Source organism: Schistocerca piceifrons, chromosome 6 (genome assembly GCF_021461385.2).
Source record: "Schistocerca piceifrons isolate TAMUIC-IGC-003096 chromosome 6, iqSchPice1.1, whole genome shotgun sequence".
NCBI classification, from domain to species: domain Eukaryota; kingdom Metazoa; phylum Arthropoda; class Insecta; order Orthoptera; family Acrididae; genus Schistocerca; species Schistocerca piceifrons.
In genome coordinates this window covers 41,242,573-41,262,274 of record NC_060143.1, presented here as the reverse complement: position 1 = coordinate 41,262,274, position 19,702 = coordinate 41,242,573, and the positions used below count along the sequence as shown (strand labels likewise).

At 39.4% G+C, this 19,702-nt stretch overlaps 1 protein-coding gene across 1 annotated transcript in view; it reads left to right on the top strand.

Annotated features, from left to right (window-relative positions):
* Nucleotides 1–19,702, top strand: part of LOC124802853 — a 171,595-nt gene that overhangs the window by 108,546 nt on the left and 43,347 nt on the right. The window contains exons 7-8 of the mRNA XM_047263876.1: nucleotides 10,373–10,598; nucleotides 13,404–13,655. Coding sequence (XP_047119832.1) covers nucleotides 10,373–10,598; nucleotides 13,404–13,655 — 478 coding nt within the window. The remainder of the gene's footprint in view (nucleotides 1–10,372; nucleotides 10,599–13,403; nucleotides 13,656–19,702) is intronic.

Sequence of the window (19,702 nt, the reverse complement as noted above, 5' to 3'; positions counted from 1 at the left end):
CTGCAGCTTCCTACTTAGGTTTTGCACCTTGTCAGGTGGAATCCTACAATGAACCATTCACTGAATGGGAACTACTTCTGGCTCTCTTTTCTTCCCATGATTCAGCCCCAGGCCCTGATTCCATCCATAGCCAATTGCTTCAGCACCTTAACCCTCCACAACAGTATCTCCTCAAGGTGTTTAACCATATTTGGCTCCAAGGCGTTTTCCCCTCTCAATGGAGAGACAGTATTGTGGTTCCTGACCTTAAGCTCAGCTAGGATCAATTGTCCCTCGATAGTTAATGGCCAACCAGTCTGACCAGTTTCCCATGCAAGTTATTTGAAGGGATGGTGGCTCATCAGCTCAGCTGAACCCTTGAATCTTAGGACCTTTTATCTCCTTACCAGCGTGGCTTTTGGGAGGAATGGTTTCTGATCAATCATCTGCTTTGATTGGAAACCAAATTTCACCAAACCTTTCCTCAGTGCTGCCATCTTGTCGCAGTTTTCTTTGTAAGGCCTAAGACACAACTTGATGTCATCACAGCCTATTTATGCTCCTTGAGTGGGATCTTTGATGCCCACTCCCAATTTTTATTTGCCATTTCCTGTCCTGCTGGTTGTTCGAGTTCAGGTTGGCACCGTTCTCAGCTCTCTGCAGGCCCAGGAGAATGATGTTCCTCAAGACTCTGTATTAAGTTGTGACAAAATAAAACACCTACAGCTGCCCTTATGATTTTATTTTATTTTGTTGCAATCAGTTTCAACACTTCAGTGCGTCATCTTCAGGCTGTTGTTGAAGCGATACGGGTTGATATGATCCCTATATATATCACATCAGTTGCCAGCATTACTGGATACGCAGATAATGTGTGAGCACTTCTACCATCAACTACCAATTCCGTATTAAGTGTCATCCTTTTTCTCATCACTATTAATGGACTTGGGGCCTCTGCTGAACTGTTGGTCACCCCTGCTCTGTATGCGGATGATTTCTGTATTTGGGCTAGATCCTACTCTGTAGTGTCTGTGGAGTGACAGCTTCATGGTTGCAATCCAATGTACTTATGTGTGGACACTTTCACACAGTTCTCGTTCTCTCCCCTTAAGTCAAGGGTCGGTGCGTTTCTATCGCTGTACTACGGTCCATCCTCATTCAGTGCACTACCTTGACACCCAGCACCTGACTGTGGTCCCCCAGTTCCATTGCTTATGTCTCCATTATGACAACGAGCAAATTTGGGTACCCCATATCCACCTTCTGAAGATTGGCTGTTTTCGTAAACTCAAATGTCCTTTGCTTCCTTGCCCACAGCTCTTGGGGCGTGAATTGTTCGACACTTCTCCGCCTTTCTCAGGCATTAGTTCTGTCTCATTTTGACTATGGTTGTCAAGTTTATGGGTCAGCTCCTACTTCTATGCTGCTCCTCTTGGACCTGGTTCATCATCATGGTGTCTGTTTAGCCACAGGTGCCTTTCGCACTAGTGGTTCTGTCAATAGTTCTCTTTCTGTCAATAGTTCTCTGGTTGATGTTGGGATCCACCCGCTTTCAGTTAAATAGTCTCAGCTCCTGGTTTGCTGTGCCATCGCTATCTGATCTTTCCCTGCTCACCTCTCCTGTTATATTCTTTTAGCGGCTGTGGAACATCATCTGTCAACTACCTGCCCTTGGCTCGTTTTACCAGTTGTGTTCCATTTCATTTCTCTCTGCCGCGATTTCCATCTACCCTCTGTGTCATTTTCCCCACATTCTCTACCCCACCTCCCCTGTTTTTTTCCTCACTGATGGCTCTAAATCTTCTGATCATGTGTGACATGCCTTCAGGACTTCTGTTGGCACAGAACACTATTTATTGCCTGCCAGGTGTGGGATGTTTATGGCCAGGCTGGTGGCCCTCTATCAGGCCATCCCCTTTATTAAACAGTCCTCCCTCACCCAAGTTTTGTTATGTACCGACTCAATGAGTGGCCTTCAGGTTATCGCTTGGTGTTTTTCCCGACACACCTTGGTCTCTGTCATCCACAATCTTCTTGGCAGTTGATTTCCCTTGGGGGTTCCTGGCCGTATGGGTATCCCGGGTAATGAACTTGCTGATCGTGTGGCTGGTTTTTTTTTTTTTTTTTTTTTTTTTTTTTTGGGGGGGGGGGGGGGAGGGGGGGGGGGGGGTTGGCCCCCATTTCTCCATGTCCCGTACAGGCATGGATTTGGGGCTTTACATCTAATCCCTTTTTGCTCAATTGTGGGCTGACCCAAGGGGGAGATACCCCCATCTAATAAACTTCGTGCAATTGAGGAGGCTCCCACCACATGGTGTTCTTATCAACACCTCTCCCGGCAGGAGTGTACCATCTTTGAATTGTCCATACTAGGTTGACTCATGATATTTTATTCTACAATGAGCTGCTCCCTCTTTCTAGTTGCTGCCCCCCCCCCCCCCCCCTCCCACACCCCGCATCCATTTGTGGCAGGATTAAACTCTGTTTTACCAATTTCACCATGCCTCGGACACCGGGATAAGCCAGGTTGTGACAAAACTGGTGAGGTACGAATGGTTGTACTTTTCCTCCAGACACATCACAGTACAATCTGACACTTGCTGCTGATACAGTCATGTGTTGTAGCTTAAATCCCACTGGGTAATCCAATAACGTGCGTGGCTCATCCTCATGCTGCTGGGACTGAGCAAGGCCCTCATAATCAATTGGAACGATAATAGCTTCAGCTTTCCTTTCACATAAACTATGTGATTCATAAACTGCCTGTTACAGTCCGTATGTCGAAGCCATCTTGATGATGCTTTCTCTGGTTTCACATTGAAAGTGTATGCCAGCAGTTTATGGTGCTTGTATATGGTAAAGTGTCGACCTTTTAAGGAGTGCTGGGACATTCTTGTTACCGCTGCTGCCTGCAGTCACATACATTGACTACATTCCTACCAAGTCTTTCTGCAATATCTCAGAAAGAACATCCAGCTTCTCGTAGTCCTATTACGAGACCTCATTCAGACTCTGTGAGGTGTTGATAATGGCATCTTTGTGTTAAAGGCATTCTTGATTAATATCAACTCACCATGTCCAATCTCACTGGTAACTAAAGCTCGCAACCGTTGCAGTGTGTATTTAAAGCAAACCTGATTTGCATTCTCATAGTGGCACTACTTAGCACCACTCTTATGTGACACACTAAATCTGAACAGATGTTGTCTTTCAGATGTAGAAACATGCCTCTGAACTTTTGTTTATGTTGCACAACTCCTCCTAGATGTTGCAGTTTTTTTCTGTCAGTGTATGTAATGCTGCACTATTTGAAGTCATTTATTGAAGGAAGAGAGACTCAAAAATGCATGTTAAACCCCTCTATAAGAAAGGTGATAGGAGAGATGTCAATTAGTATCTGACTTGAGCAACAATAATATCTTCTGTAAATCACAGTTTGGGTTTCAAAAGATTTACCAAACTGAGAATGCCATTTACAGGTTCGCTCACCAAATTTTGCAGCCTTAAATAACAAAATAACACTTATTGGTATTTTCTGTGACCCCTTCCTCTTTTCTTGTGTCTTCTTCCCCTAGTGTTACCCCATTGTGTCGTGCACATTTTATGGTGTGGGGATTGGGAAGGGTCAGCAGCTATTCTGGTGTCCCAACACTTCAAGAGTCTCTGGGAGCCCTTCCTCTCGCCGTGTCCCCCCCCCCCCCCCCCCAAACCTTTCCCCCCACCCCCCATCTGTTCTTTACTCTTTCTGCTGGCCCAACATTCCTTTTACCTCTTTGTTTGCCTATTTTCCCATCTGCTTGATTAGAATGTGCTGTTTGTGTTGTTCCTCCCTTGGTTTCTGCTACCTTAGATCACGGGACCAATGACCTCGCTGTTTGGTCCCCTCCCCCAATCGACCAACCAACCAATCAACCGATACACAGAAAATTTTAATGGTTTACACTGGTGATTTGAATGCATTAGCACAGGCAGTAAACAGAACTGAGGAAATGAACCCCTCTGTGTGTGTCAACATTGGTTTCACAACAAGGTAACATGCCCGCAGTGACTCTCTCATACCTTCATTCGCAGTTAGCTGAGCAGATTATACAAATTCCTGCATTGTATATTACACACTTTCATCGATGGCTATGTCGTTGATCATCACAAATCTGCATTTGACCACCTGCTATGCCAAATACATGCTGATGTCATAAGAAGCTCGCCAATGATGCCCGGAGATGTACGCCACCGTGCAACTGGAAGAATGACACAGAGTCCATTTCAGCAGCAGCTACTTCTGGCAATAGCACCCGTTGCCTCTTCATCATGGATAATGACGCAAAAACACAATATGTGGTAAACATGGGGGCAGTAGCATTAATGTACTCATCAATCCACGTACCACACCACAACTGTGATCATTACTACTTAATCGCCGCCAATGACAACCAGATCAGGACATACGGGTGCTTTACACTGTTACTCAATTTCAGATTATGCTGCAGATTCGAATGGCAATTCAAGCTGGCAGATATGTTGCAGCCCATTCTAGGAGCTGGTTTCTTACCTTTTAATTGCCTGGTCCTTGATCTATGACATCGGAGAGTGATAGATTCTACCACTAACCTGGATAGCTGAGGAAAGGTACATTGTGTCACCTCAACAACAGTGCACATGATTTTGGGTGACACCTGTTACGGAAGTTTGCCAAGGTCACAAACAATTGCACATCCTAGCACCAGTGAATCACACCATGGTACATCATACTCTTACCACACTAGGACCACCAGTCTGACCGAGCGAGGTGGCGCAGTGGTTAGACACTGGACTCGCATTCGGGAGGATGACGGTTCAATCCCGCGTCCGGCCATCCTGATTTAGGTTTTCCGTGATTTCCCTAAATCGCTCCAGACAAATGCCGGGATGGTTCCTTTCAAAGGGCACGGCCGACTTCGTTCCCCGTCCTTCCCTAACCCGATGAGACCGATGACCTCGCTGTCTGGTCTCCTTCCCCGAAACAACCAACCAACCATCAGTCTGATTACATCCTAGGCATCTAGGGCTAGAAAGATTAAAAGTCATGAAGCAGGAATAATGCGGGGTGCCGACACAAGGTATCTATCAATCCCCCTGAGGTAATCGGGCAGTCTCGTTACATGTAGTGCCAAAGAAGATGGTGCCCATGTGGTGATTACTGCCATCTCAACATGAGGACCACCCTTCCTGTCACATCAGAAGACATACATAAGACAGTTGTAACAATGCCCTTTGGTCTTTTTGAGTTTATGAGAATGCCTTGTGGATTGTATAATGCAGCACAGACATTACAACACTTTATGGACAAAATCACAAGCAATCTGGATTTCTGTTATGTTTCCTTAGATAACATTTTAGTGATGTATGGGTCAGGAGGGGAACATCAACAATATTTAACCAAGATATTTGATCATTTGCTTATGCAAGACCTAGTTATTAATCCTGCAAAATGTGCCTTTGGGGTAACAGAGCTCTAGTTTCTTGGATATGCAATCGAAGCCCATGGCATCCAACCTCCTATAGATAAGGTGAAAGCCATAGTCAAGTATTTCTGTACTGTTACAGTTGGAAGCTTCATTGTTTTCTTGGCATCATTAATTTTTATCATCCATTCATATGCAGTCATGAACTAACAACAGCTTGTTGAATGAGCTTCTGAAGGGTGAACTGAAGTCAAATAACAGGGTGTAACGGACAAGTGAAATAGATACTACTCTCCAAGATGTAGGAACAGCAATAGCAGAGGCTACACAAGCGGCTTACCCAACATCACAGGCTCCAATCGCACTCATTGTAGTAGCATCAGCTTCCGCTATTGGCACTGTATTTCAGCAACAACTAGAACATAGGCACTCACGTTCTTTAGTCACAAGCTGTCACCGTCACAGCAGCACTGGGCAACTATAATCGAGAACTCTATACTGCATGTGCTGCAGTTAGGAAGCACCAGCACTCCTTAAAAGTTCAGCACTTTACCATATACAAGCACCATAAACTTCTGGCATACACTTTCAATGTGAAACCAGAGGAAGTATCACCAAGACGGCTTCGACATAAGACTGTCCCAAGAAGATAGGGCTCTGAATGGCCATGCCCCATATCGTGTGTTCCACTAACCTTAAACCAGTGGTGTCAAGCAAGAGCTCATTGGAGGACAAGGTGGAAGTTTGTTGGGTTTTCCAATGAAAGGTGGTTCTGCCTCGGAACCACTGATGGCCACGTGTTGGCTAAAAGGAGACTAATTGTGGGCCTGCACCTAACCTGTTTTCGGCCTAGACACAGTGGACCTACACCTGGAGCTATGGTCTGGGGTGTGATCTTATATGACAGCAGGAGCATTCTCATGTTTATGCCATGCACCCTGACTGCTTTTTTAATCTAATGTCTTTCATTACTCTACATTATTTTTTTGGTGTTGCAATTTTTTCCCCATCAGTGTATTTCAGAAAATGCAGCACTTATATATGTGAACAAGTCTTTAGCACTCTGTTAGAAACACCTTTTCAATTTCAGATGAGTTTTTATTTTTGAGAGAATATATTATAATCTTAATTTCACAAGGAGTGAAGGTGACTTGCTTTACCGACATCCTGCTTTGATTTTTCTTTTGGCAGTTTAACCCTATATTTTCTACTATGTTTAAGAAATTACTGTAAAACATACCTGCTACCTGTGACTGTTCATTTATAGACTTTCCATTAAAAACAGTAGTAATGTTATCCTGTTCTGTGGCCTTTTGTCATGTCTCTCATTTCATTATTCAATATAGACTTGAGACCGTTGTCAGAATTACTGATATGTGACTTATTGTGCATGTTCCTTGATTTTTTTATTAACTTTTGTTAGTAATATTGAGCATTTTTTGTAACATTCAACTACTGCAAAATCTTTACGTGTTCCTGCTGACAAATACATCCCCTTTTCCTTTCACAAGATACTTTAAGCCCTCTAATGAACCATGGTTTCTGACATGGCTTTCTGATCAGTTTAGGTAACTTTCTTAGGCAGAAAACTGTTTTCAAATAATGATAGGAATTTATCGTGGAATAGATTAAATTTTGTCTTCACTTGATACTTTACAAATTTCATCGCAGTCGATTTCTTGTAGACCATCCTTAAAAACGTTTGTCCTAGAATCATTAATTATTCTATCTGTTTTCCTCTGTGGAGTAACTATACTGTAAGGCACTGTCTGCTTTACCTTACTGTGCATCATGAATAGAGGAGAGCACTTGTTACTGGGTGTACAGTAATTTTCTTCCTTTCAGCTTCATCAAAGAAAACATTATCAATTAGAGTCTTGCTGTCTTTATCCACCCAGTCTGGAAAATTAATTACTGAGGTCAAATTGTAGAAAAAGTAAGTTTTCCATATAATTCTTCCTACCATAATTCTATAGAAAGTGTGAAACTCTTCAGTGAAATCACCACAGACTATTAACTGCTTGCTGCTGCCCGACAGATGGGACAGTAGGAAATCTGTATGCCTCATAAACAGTTCAAAATTTGACAGTGGGGATCTATATACCGTTAAAGTTAAAAGGGGGGCGTTCAGTAAGTAATGCAACACTTTTTTTGTGGCAGTTGTGATTGAAAAAATGCAGAACTTGTTGTGGGACATTTTGGAATATTCTCACTGCAGCTACTGTAGTTTCATGAAGTTCTGATAGGTGGCAGTGTCATACATAGCCTCACTACTAAGTCAGCCCAAACAACCTTGGTAAGAGGAAAGTGGTTTTATGGCTGTAGTTGTTTAAAAATGGCTGATTGCTTGCTTATTTATTAAACACTGGCATGACATGATGACACTAGAACAAAAATGTGGCAACAGTAAGAAATAACATTTATTAAGAGTATGTTACAAAGTGTTATATGACTTTTGTGCAGTTTGATGCATGGTGCTTGAAGTCCTAAACATAATACAGTGGAATCTAAATAACTTTGTTATCTTCTTGCAGTCTATGATATTGTCACCATAACAGATAGTAATGATGCAGACATTCTTGATTGTTCTTTGACTGTGTAAACAGTGATTGCTAAATCGAAATGTAGCCTTGCAGGAACTATACTGAAATGGCCTCAGGCTACTAACGGAGATGCAATAGTAGTTGGTAGGTTGAAGAGATCACCTTCTCCTGGTCTATGGTGTAGGAAGAGTTGTTTAGGAGAAACATCGTCAACCTACATTTGCTGTCTGTCAGATATTTTATTCCCATTCGAAAATTGTCAGAGACTTTTATAGCTGCATACTACCCTTTCTGTGCCAATGTTAGATTCATTCAAGGACAATGCAGATAATTTTCCTTCTAATGTTGTATGTGTGAATATTTTGTTACTCATTAACTTAGCTGGATTGTTGATAACTTTTATAAGTTAATAAATGTATTGGAGGCTGTGGTTCATATTCCCAGCTGCTCTTGGAAGAAGTATGTATGTGAATTCACACATAATTCTGGAGTACTTTCTTTTAGGCAATGAGTACTTTTTCCTAAGTGTGGAATTACCCCAGAAGATTATCCCAGAAGTCATCAGTGAATGAAAATAAGGAAACTGTGTTAATTATTAACTATATCCCCGAAGTTGGCAATTATTCTTATGGCAGAAGTATCCCAATGTAACGTTTTAGCAGGTCTACTAAATGTTTTTCCAGTTTAAGTTTTCATCAATATGTACACCTAAGAACCTAGAATTTTCTACCCTGTTTATTATTTATTGTTGGTACACTATGTTAATAGAAGGTGGAATATTTCTGACTGTACAAAACTGAATGAAATGTGTTATTTCAAAGTTTGAAGCTAGCCCATTTCTGCAAAACCATTCAGTAACTTCAACAAAAACATAATTTACGACTTTCTCTGTTGATGCTCCTTTGCTTGGCTTCACATCAATGCTTGTATCATCTACCATTAAGACTAACTCTGCCTCCTGATCAAATAAATTGACAGATCATTAACATATGCAAGAACACTAGAGGACCAATGATTGAACCCTGTGGGACTCCCATTGTAATTTCTCTCATATTTGTCTTACTCAAACAGCGTAGGGTAACTTCCTGCATGCTGTTTCTTAAATATGAACCAAACCAGGCATGTGGTGAACTATGTATTTCACACAAACTTAACTTCTCGAACAGAGCATTATGTTTGATCAAATGCCTCTGATGAGTCACAGAAGACCCAGTTGGTGATGTTTTATCATTCAAAGATTTTATTATGTGCCTAATAAATACATAAATAGCTGATTTAGTAGAATGGTCCTTTCGAAATCCAAACTGTGATTACTACACAGGTTACTGGAAACTCTGAAGTACATTGCCTGTTTTTAGAAACTGGCGTGAGAAGTGACTCTGGGTGGTAGTTATTGACATCTTTGGAGTAACCCTTTCCATAGAGAGATGTTTTATTGGAGATGATATTCATCCAGTATGAACTTTTACTTTTTAGAGTCATGATGATCTTCCTTGTTAAAGATGTAGATTTGAAATTAATTTTTATTTCATTACAGGTCTTCTACATCACTTCTTTGGTATACTGTTTTGCTTTCTATTCTGAACTATTTGCACCAATTTTCTCACTTATTTTAAAAGTAATTATAAAAAGACACCTGCTACACATGAACTGTCTTTTACAATGCTCCCATACTCTTTAACAGAAATAATGTCATCTTCTATGGCTTCTTTTGCTTTCTCTCGTTTAACAATATGCTACATCAATTTATCTGGTATATTAGTTTCGGACAAGACTTTCATACTACTGGGTGTTTTACAACTTTTCTTGAAACATTACAGTACTGTTTCTAGTAAGGAAGAATTTCTGGGCCATTACTTGTTCTGGTTATTTTGTACAAAATACATTTTTCACAGTGCAAAGACTCTGATGCTGTAGTGATCCAAGGTTTCCTTAATAATTTGCTATTACTACATTTAATTATCTTTTTAGGAAAACTAGTTTAAAAAATAGACATAGACTCATTAAGAAGTTGTTGTACTTAGAGTTAGCATGAGGTTCAATGTGAACATCACAGTGTCAATGTTTTAAACTTTCTTCAGAATTTTCAGTAGTTTTGTCATGAAGCAGCCTCACTGTTTCCTTAGTGTGTTTCCAAATTGTACATGTAGCTAAGTTATATTATGTCATTCTGTGCAGCATGACATGTATGTCTCCTGTGCTACCTTTAATTTCAGAAGAAGCGAACTTCTGATCCTAAGAGAACAAAAGTCTTTTTATTATTTTCTTGTAAAAGTCAGCCAAACCTCGACTCCCAATATTTTGGAAAGTTTTGTCCTACTTTATTATGTAATGGTAAAATCATATGCACTATACCTATTCTTGTGTGTGTTTTTGTTTTGTATTTATTTGTATGTCATACTTTTGAAGGGACTCAAAATGAAGGGCAACTATGTCAGTTCCGTCTGCCACGAAACATCTTTAGGATATTTTTCAATGAAAAAGATCAAGAAGATGGCAGATGTGAGAGCCATTTCAGTGGCGGAGCCAGTAGCAATTCAAAAGGCACCATTGCTGAAGCTCTTGCTGGTAGCTCCTTCCTGATCAGTGGTGGCATTGAACTATGCATCACTGTAGTAGGTGTGTTCTGTTACAGGTATGTACACCGTTCTTTCTTCATTTGTTCATCTGCATCTTTCATGTTTTCTTTTACTTCTGCCCCGCTAAATACGCGTTCTCTCTTTCATAGGCACACTGGTTGTCTGGTTCTAAGTACTATTGTTGTAATCTGCTTTGTTAAGAACTTTGTGTGTTTAGTAGTTTACTTCTCGCTTATTTGGATTTAGAAAACGTACAAAAAATAATTCTTGTGAATATTAAGCTTAGCATTCTAATGAATGTAGCACTTCGGAAACCATTAAGTAAAAGTGTGAGATCGCTCAACGTGGTACCTATAGAGCACTGCAAAGAAAGCTTAAGAAATGTTAATTGGGGAGATGTATATAATGAGCCAAATGCTAATAATAAAAGCAACATATTTCTTGATAAATTTATATTCCTTTTTGAACATTGTTTCCCAAAGAAAATTACTAAATGTAACACCACACACTTTTCAAGGAAACTTTGGATTACTACAAGTATTAAACTGTCTTCAGAATGCAAAAGAAAACTGTATGATACACCAAGAACTAGTAAACATCCAGAAGTAGTTTTACACTATAAAAATTATTGTAACACACTGAGAAAAGTTGTAAAGAAATCTAGAAGTATGTATGTTAGAGAAGAAATTAACAACTCTGGCAACAAAATAAAATCAATATGGAATGTTGTTAGAGGGGAGACAGGAAAAGTAATCAATGGGGTAGGTAGTATTACTATTAAAGAGAACAAGACCATCCTAACCAACGAATAGCTAATGTATTTAACAACTGTTTATTAAGTGTAGGAGAAAAAATTGTGAGAATAGTTAAAAAGGAAATGCCAGGCAGTACATGTTTTGAAAAAAATTAGTCAGATAAAGTTTCACCTAACAACCTCTTGTGAAATAAGTAAAATTATTAAATCTTTGAAAAATAAATGTTCTGTTGGAGTAGATGACATCTCTAATAAGATATTAAAACAATGTGGAGCAATTACAGCTGATTTTTGAGTCATACATGTAATGCATTTTTAACTCAAGGTATTTTCCCAGACAGGTTAAAATATGCCATTGTCAGGCCACTCTACAAAAAGGGGGACACCACAGATGTCAATAATAATCGGCCAGTATCCTTGCTTACAGCGTTTTCAAAAATCTTCGAGAAAGTAATGTAATCAAGAGTGGTTAGACATCTCAACAGTAATGGGATACTTAGTAAATCACAGTTTGTATTTCAAAAATACTGTTCCACTATATAGAATTTCACTGTCCACATAATAGAGTCTTTAAATAGTAAAATGTCACCAATAGGAGTTTTCTGTGACTCGTCCAAAGCATTTCATTGTGTGAACCATGACATTATGTTACAGAAATTACAGTTCTGTGGTATAAATGGAACAGCATGTGAGTGGTTAAAGTCGTACGTACAGAACAGGAAACAAATCAGTTTACAGTGTGTGTGTGTGTGTGTGTGTGTGTGTGTGTGTGTGTGTGTGTGTGTGTGTACACACACATATACGTGAATCTTGATGAATGCTTAGCTGAGCGTGTTCTCAATTTAATATTCTAACTGTTTTGTGAAACATAGTCATTGCATTCTATATGTGCTGGGAATCCCAATTTGTGCATGCCCCTAAGTTCAGATTATTACTTAAATATTACTGACTGTTTTACATTTTTGTAGAATTTTCACATGCTTTTTTATATCTATCTGCATCTGTAACTTGCAAACAACTGTGAAGTGAGTAGCATAGGATACTTCACATTGTACCCCATATTTGAATTTTGCTGTGTTTAATTTGTATGTGGAGCAGGGGAAAAATGATTGTTTAAATACTTATGTGCTTGCTGTAATTTGTCCTGTCATCATGCTCCCTGTAGGAGGTCTTTAGTTTATTCACATATTATTCATTCAGTATGTATTATTGGTACTTTATAAGTGGGCTTTTGTGAGATAATTGGCATCTGTCTTCAAGCATCTGCCAGATTAGGTTTTTCAGCATTTATGTGACACTTTCATGTGAAGCAAAGAAACCTGTGACCTTTTGTAGTGTCTTTCTGTGTATACATTCAATACCCTCCCTTAATTCTGTTTGGTGTGACTCTCATACACTTCAGCAGTGTTCTAGAATGGAACTTACAAGGGTTTCGTTAGCAGTCATGTCTGTAGACTGACTGGAGTTTCTCGGCACGTACTGATGAATGGAAGTCAGTCACTTGCTTTACCTATGGTTGAACCTATGTGATAATTCAATTTCATACCTCACAATCTGTTCCCATCAAGTAATTGTATGATTTGACTGATTCCAGTTGTGAATTATTGATATTGTACCCATAGGATACTTTTTCCTTATTTTTTGCATTTTATGCAGTGCAGAACTTCTCATTTATGAACATTTAAAGTGAGTTACTTAATCTTAATAAGACTACTTTGCTGTCTTATCGAGCTCTGACTGAATATTTGTGTAGGTATTTTCAGGTAGTGCCTCATTATAGATAACTGCATCACCTACAAAAAAGTCTGTGGTTGTTGTTATTATATTCTGCCAGGTTATTGATATACAACATGGAGTATGAGAGTTTCAGCGCACTTCTATGGGGCACGCCTGAAGTTACTTCTACATCTGAAGTGATTCTGCATCCAAAATATGGTATACCCTCCCTACTCTAGGATATGAATACTTGAATTTAACAATTGTTTCACATTCTTTGTTCATCACTCTTCATCTTACCTTCTGTTTTGAAGATGGCAACATTGTTAGACAATTGTTGCTCTCTACGAAACCTATTATTCTGCTTTAACTCTGTTGCTTATATTTCCAGGCACCCGACTCATAAAACTGGTGACTCAGATAATGACCACAAATCAAATCTCATTTGGTCAATTCTTGGGTTTGACAGAGCAAAAGAATATTGTGAAGTAGTCTTGGATCATTCACCCTGTTTAAAATTTGATATGTCTATGAAAGAACAACATAAAACCCAACAATGGGAAGATTTCATACAAGGCAGAGCCGTTGGGAAAATGTATAGGTTTACTGGGCTAATGATAGTAAACAAAGTTCTGCATAAAAAGTAAGTGAAACAACTGTTGTTACTTGAAAACAGCTGACAATAAGTTTGAAGTGTAGAATAATCCTTATGACTTTTAGTGGCTTCCCTATTATTTTTACTATTTTAAACTTGAGTAGCATTAGTAGTCCATAGCTTTTTAACAACTATTAATTTAATCGCAGTCTCTAAATGCTCCTTCACTTTATTAACTTATTCCTTTATTCATTCTACATCTGTGAAGATTTCCCATCATGCCGATAATTACAGAACACAATTGTAGAATGAACTGAGATATTTCACAGGAAAGCTACATGAGATAAGCTAAATAGTTATTTTTAATAGAGAACTATTAATGAATGCGTATCTGTGCTATGATTGGCTTTTAGAAGCAAACGAAGCAGGGGCAATATTGGATTTATGATTTAAACTTGCATGTTACAAAACGGTGCTGTTTTCATACAACAGCATATTAAAGATATGTAAAAAATGTGTCTTTTCGGTATCATTTGTTGTATAGATGTCATGGAATGTGATGTCACCAGTTGAAAATGCTTCCTTTATCCTTATGAAAATACACAGTCACTGTAGGAAAAATTTCCAGCTTAATTTTTGATACTGTTAACTTAGTGCAAAAAGTGTAGTCCAGTGGAATACCACACATGACAAGTAATTGCGCTAACATTAAAGCAGATTAATTTAATTCTGAGCAAGATAGTCGGTTTGAAATAAGCTATGAGTGCAGTATTAAATTTTAAATGATGATCTAAATTTTAACACTAACATTTTCATTCTGTCAGTGACTGTATGGACAGTACATTGCTGTGTCAGTAAGGTTGTAAGTTCAAATCTCTTCCAATGCTCCCACACAAAGCTCTCAAGAGACACCGCATCATATAAGAATGTGGCATGTAAAAGAACCACTGTGTTGCTTTAAGCATACTTCCAACAAAATTTAATCTTCTGATTTGATATCTGAAAAACCAAATTGTGCACATTGTAATGCCACTAAATTGCTGACAATAGCATTCATATTCATGCTGCTGGTACAGTCACAGGTTATTTCTAATTTGACTATGTTTTGTTCAGTGGACTGTTATATATTTAATGTTTTCTTCTACAAGGCTTTGGTTGTTGTTGTTGTTGTTGTTGCTGTCTGCTGTATAACAAACACACACACACACACACACACACACACACACACACACACACACACACACACACATATATATATACACACACACACACACACACACACACAGAGAGAGAGAGAGAGAGAGAGAGAGAGAGAGAGAGAGAGAGAGAGAGGGATAACATACACATCAAGGAAAATAACAAGACTGCACTTTATATCATAGCGATGAAAGAAACTGGTTAACTGCCTTTTCTTGAATTGAGCCTGCTATTTTAAGAAAACCTTAAGAAAGAGAACCATTGTAACAGTTGTTGTGCGGGTAATTGGAATAATTATACGTGTCATCTTACAAAGGATTTGATGTGGAGGATATCTACAACTGAATAACACGTTTGTAGAATACAAATCTGCTTCATTTGTATTGGGAATTAATTTCTTGAACTGCACAAATGGTTTCAGAGTATTATAGCTCCATTCTATGATGTCATAATGTGACGACAAAGGGGGAATGCGAGTTATAAAGTCCATGCAAGGAGTTACGAAAAATGAGATAATTCATAGAAAGCTGTCATACTTACTTAATTAAAAACAATCATACATGCATGGTGGTCGGACAAGTCAGTATGGAAAGTCAAGTTTACACTCTGCCGTGTATCAAGAACTGAAAATCACAGCACATTCAATAGGCAGAGACTGGAAGGCAAAGTGCCATTTAAAGGGCAAATATAAGCACCACTTATGCTATGAGCAGCCAGCAGGGCATGCCCCCAAGGCTAACAAGAAACTGTTTAGTTCGATCACCTGAGGAGGTAGGAGGATGTGACAGCACATTTGTTGAACATATGAGCCAGTGTGAATTGTGGATGGTACCAAGAAATGACGTGCTCCACTGGCTGCTCGTAGTGGAAGTGGTGCTTATATATTTGCTGTATGCTGGCACTTTGCCTTCTGGTCTCTGGCTACTGAATGCTCTGTGGTTTTCACCAGTTACTCTCAAAAAATTTGCCCAATTCTCAGTTGGCTAGGGTATTGCTCTGATGAAAACAAGTGGATTTGGTTTTGTTGGGGTCAGTTGCAATCCCCATTTATGAAAGTATTGTCCCATTGTACTTAAGTTCTTTGTTAATATATCTTCACTGAGATGTGCTATGTTTCTATCACCCAGTCATCAGCATAACCAAACATCCTGAATCGAGTGAGTGTTTGATATATTTGCAATATACATGCTAACTAGTAGCGGAGCCTCGACTGAGCTTTGAGCTAGTCCATTGTTGAGGGTCTCCTGGTCGCTAGTGGTATTGCCTGTAGTTACTTCAAATGGTTCGTCAGTCAACATATGGTTAAGAGTTGTGCTATTCTCCTGCAGGGCTTTACACGGAGCAGCTGATACACAACATCCTGCCTCCACACAGTATCATAAGCTACAGGCAAGTCAGTAGATACAGCAGAGGTCTTTAGCTGTTTCTGGAAGCCAGCTTCTTCGTAACTTGTCAATGAAAGTACTTGATCCACATGGCTATGGTGTGTTCGGAATCCAGTCTGTCAGATAGGAATCTTTCCAACAGCATCTCAAGTAATTTGTACATCATACTAAGAAGGGCAATAGTATGATAACTTCGAGGTTTGTTGTTGAGTTTATGTAGTTTTATGATACCAGTGATCTTGATCTGTTTCCAGTTGTGGAAAGGATCCTGTGCGGAAAATTTTGGAGTAAGGCTGAAGTAGCTATGTTGTAGCATATTTTCCACAATGCAGATGAAATTCTGGATGTATAACATCAAAATCTAGAGCTTTACCTGATTTAATGTGTTGTAAAGTCATTGAAATGTCATCTGAAATGAATGGGACAGAATAAGGGCTGCGATTTGAACATTCTGTCATCATAGCTCTCAGTTCTTGCTTCACTTGTGTGGTGTGATGTTGGGAAATAGGTAGTTGTAATATTGAGATGATTTGTGCAGCAGCTGTACTCAATTTTATGAGATGGTTGTTGCATGTTGCTCAATTTGCGCCTCCCAAGATACATAAGAGAAACCAAACTTTTCTGCTTGATTTTTTGAAGTCAAGTTTTTCAACTATGTCCAGCTATTTCTGGTGACACATGGAGTCAAGACTGTGCAGCAGTTCATCTGCTATTTCTTGTTATCCTGTTAAGAGGAAATCCTCATACAGTTTCTCACTGACTTCATACTATCCAGGAAAGTAGTCCTCAGGGAATTAGCTTTCTTGCTGTGTATAATACTGTACCCAGAAATCTTCCATAGTTATTGCTCAAGGGAGGAATCCATCCCAAGATGTTATCAACATAATATAATTGGATGGATAAAAAAAAGTCTACTCACCAAGCAGTGGCAGGAGAAAACACATATAAAGGTTACATAAATTTGGAAGCTTTTGTGGCCAGTGGCTCCTCCTCCTGCAAAAGAATTGAAGGGGAAGGAAGAGGGATGAAAGAAAAGAACTGCTCAGGTTAAGGAATTGGGGGAGTTTTGAAAAGTTGCCCAGAACCCCAGGTCAGGGGATACCAGGCAGGATTAGAATGGAAGAGGTTCCTGTTGAGATGAAGAAAGCATTCTCTATTATACTGCACACATGTGTGGTGATCCCATAAGCTGGAATATAATTTGTGCTGAGGAGATTGTGTCCTTGTATTTGACTCCTTGTGTTGAGTTGGTCTTCATCACTAGCATGTGTTTCTGGGATAGCGAACACATCAACATTATTTTCCAGGCAGAGTTTTAATAAATATTGGCATTTTGATCTCTCTATGTTAATCTGTAAAATTCTAGTACTGGGTCTAAAACATGTAATTTAATGTATTTATTTAATCTGAACTGGTTGGGCCCCTCAGGATGTTTTCTGATATAGCAAGTTCTGACAAAAAGGAAATTTAAGGAGACTGCACCAGCTAAGAGTACTGGGAAATGAGGAAGATTGGGTTGTAAAGATGGATATGCAAGGGTAATGAATGAGTGTGTACAGGGACAGTGCTTATCCTTATTGTTGCTTAAGCAGATGTATCATTAACTGTCTTCTGAAGCTGGAGATATTATTTAGTTCTCCAATATAATGTGGGAGGTTATTCCAGAGTAGGGTTCCTGCTATTGAGAAGAATTTTGAGAAAGTGGCTGAACGATAGAGTGAATGCTTCTGCCACATTGTTCAGACAAGTGTGTTAAAGTTGAGGAGAGGTAAAGGACAGTGTTCATTGATAAGACAACAGAGAAGACAGAGGGTAAGAAAATCACTGCACTTCCCTGCATGCAGCCAGGATAGCTGTGCATATGGTGGTAAAACGTGATCAAATAGTTGAAATTCACAAACATAACGGACACAGGCATTCATAACCAGTTCTGAGCACCATGAGCATTCCTGAGGAAGGCTTTGCAAGATAATATCACTGTAATCCATTAGTGGAAGTGTTTGTGCAAGTTTCTTTCCCCAAGAGGGAAGAGCTTTTTATATTTTTGTAGGGAGTGGAGAGTTGCTGATGCCTTCTTGCACATTGCAGTTAGATACTCAGTCCAATTTAGATTTTCATCTACTACTACTACTATCACTACTACTACCACCACCACCACTACTACTACTACTACTACTACTACTACTACTACTACTAGACTCTTTGCTTAGGAAGAGAGGTTGAGATTTATCTCATTTAGGATTGAAGATGATGGGATTCCTGATATATCAGGTTATGAGACTAGAATGACCAACCAGCACCACTTGGGTTTTGGATGGGTTGAGCTTTAATGATATATTTCATGCCCATTTTGATACTGTGCACAGGTAGGTATTGAGATTCTAGATAGCTGGCTTCAGGTTTGTTGGTTTTGAACTTATGTATAGCCGGAGCTCATCAGTGTACATGTGGTATTTGCAGTAGAGTAAAACAGAATACACATTATTTACATATAATGAAAAGAGTATTAGACTCATTACCATACTTGGGGGGGGGGGGAGGGGGGCACCTGATAGTACCTGCCTCCATTGTGCCTGCCTGGATGTGACGCATTGCTGGCGAGTCGTCAGATATGGGCAAAACCATTGCACTGCGCTTGGCAAGAAATTTAGACTGCTAAGTTTGATGATTAAAATGTCATAGTCGACAGTGTCAAACGCTTTGCTGAAGTCTAAGAAGCTCATGATAATTGCCTCTTGTGCATCTATGGCAAGCTGCAGGTCATCTGTTACCTTTATTAAGGCAGGTGATGTGCTGTGATGTTGACAGAAACCTGACTGGTATTTGTCTAGTAGATTGTTTGTAGTTAGGTAGTTTGTTAGCTGGTTGTGGACTATATAAAAAGGCCTTGGTCAGTAATCAGGGGGTGCCATGGCAATGTCCTTTTAAGGTAATGGCTTAACTAGTCCCTATTGCCAGACTTCAAGGAAAACAGTTGTGATTAAGGACTGGTGGAAGATATCTGTTATAATGGGCAGTAGTTGTTCATTAATAAGCTTCATCATTGGGATTGTGATGCCATTGTGTCCAGTAGATCCTGATCTGATATACATGATGACCTTTTTGATGGAGTTGCAAGTAACATGCTTTACACAGAATTTTTTGTGGCTACAGTCGTTTACCCTCCTCTAGTAAATGTTTGTTTCCCTTGTGGTTCAATTGTGTATGTAGCTCTTTGGCTGGGACAACATGATGAGTTGCAGCTTTTACTTTGCCCATACCTAGACAATGCAGGTTATTTCATGGGACAGTTGCTGTTTCTGTTGTCAGTGAATGTATAAGCTTGTCCGAGTTTTGCCTTTCTCACAGCTTAACTGACTCTGTTTCACTTCAGCTTGCAAGTAATATGCTTTTCAGGCATGTATTGTAGCTTGCGTATTTGATGTGCAGCGTCTCTGAGATTCATGAGCTGTTTTAGTTCTTCAGTTAGCCAAGGTGCAGGTTTCCTTCTCACTTTTCCAGTCTTTAGGGGTA